Raw genomic sequence first — 1523 nt, forward strand, 5'->3', positions numbered from 1 at the left:
CTCTTCTTTCATCTCCTAAAAAAAAAAAAAGGCTAATTAAAATCTGATATGCGGAGTATAATCATTACTAGTGGATCACATCTTAATCTACAAAACTCTTACTTTGACCACTGTTCCTTGGATTAAACTTTTTTGTTGTTGCGTTCTTCCACTCCCATAGATTAGATATAATTTCACGCACTGAAAATAAGGGCTACTGTTAGCGTCCTTGGAACTGTTAAAATCTAGAACAATCTTACTTTATAAATAAAAATTGAGTAGATATTTCTGCAGAATACACTCAAAATTGAAGATATGCTCAATAAATGACTTGAATGAATGAACCTTTGGAAAAATTGAGATAAGATAATGCATTTAAACACCAAAAATTTTCAAAGTAAAGAGTATACCTGGACCATCTTGTAAATTACGTAGGAATGAGGTTACATAGAAAGAAAAAAAAAAGCTGATAAATTTACCTTCCATTAGATACTTTCTAGAAGAGCACACCTGGATTCTTGTTTCTTTTCAACCCCCCCCCTTTCTTATGGTGGTGTTAATACATGAAGTAAGTTTTTGAAACAGGGGAAGGATTAAATTTCAAGGATATTCCTACTTTAGAAAAATAAAACTTTTTATAGAACTAATTTATACAGGCAGGATTTTAAATAAGTCTTTTTGAAAACCAGTAATGCGTTAAGCAAGGCTCATTTTAAATAACACAAGATATATGGTAGGAAGATCACTTACATAACAAGATTAATCAGTCCACAGCAAAACATTTTTTATTAGTCATCTCATGGGGGGCATTAGCACAGCATATTTAATGACCTAAAGGCTGATTAAATAGATATGTTATGTACTTAGCAGGTGAAAAAATGCCAGTGTCCTACCATATGCCGCAGCCCAGACAACAGGGATAATTGTTTTATTAACATCAGAGTCCTCAAGCTGAGTGTCAGGGAGAGAAGTTCCTTCCTCTTCCCCTACAATGACTTCCATGTAAACTTCATCTGCTATTTCAGCGCAACCTAAATTTTAGAAATAATTGCTTGTTTATAACCCCAAATATTTAATAAATGGGTAAAAAATTCCAAACAATTTAAATTTTTCCAACTGTCAAGATTTCAATTTGGTTAATTTTAAAATTACATGAGGCACTTTGGAGACTAGTGCCACTAGGAGACAATCATTTATTAAAACTCTTATTCTCCTCTTAGAACATATCCTATGAAAATGACTTTTAGAGTATATAAAACATGTGCGCTTGAAATATATTGACTAATTTTATAGTCCATTGGACATTATGAATTTGTAAAAAATTTTGCAGTTCATAATTCTGCTTGATTTATCTTTGGAACTCAGAAAGCGTTTCCCATAGAATCAATACTAGAAAGTGGTCCTTGCTACCCCACATACTATAACAAATGCAGGTGTGTACATGCAATGAAAAGTAATCAAAAATACTAGTAATTGAAAAAATTTTAAAAATAATCAAACTCATTATATATATATATATGACATAATGTATATATAAGTATATG

At 31.2% G+C, this 1523-nt stretch overlaps 1 protein-coding gene across 1 annotated transcript in view; it reads right to left on the minus strand.

Moving 5' to 3' along the window:
• The window catches only part of ZNF711 (zinc finger protein 711), a 21330-nt gene that overhangs the window by 5517 nt on the left and 14290 nt on the right, over positions 1-1523 (minus strand). The window contains exon 6 of the mRNA XM_077777462.1: positions 873-1010. Coding sequence (XP_077633588.1) covers positions 873-1010 — 138 coding nt within the window. The remainder of the gene's footprint in view (positions 1-872; positions 1011-1523) is intronic.

Source organism: Crocuta crocuta, unplaced genomic scaffold, assembly GCF_008692635.1.
Source record: "Crocuta crocuta isolate KB4526 unplaced genomic scaffold, BGI_CrCroc_1.0 scaffold781, whole genome shotgun sequence".
Lineage (NCBI taxonomy): Eukaryota > Metazoa > Chordata > Mammalia > Carnivora > Hyaenidae > Crocuta > Crocuta crocuta.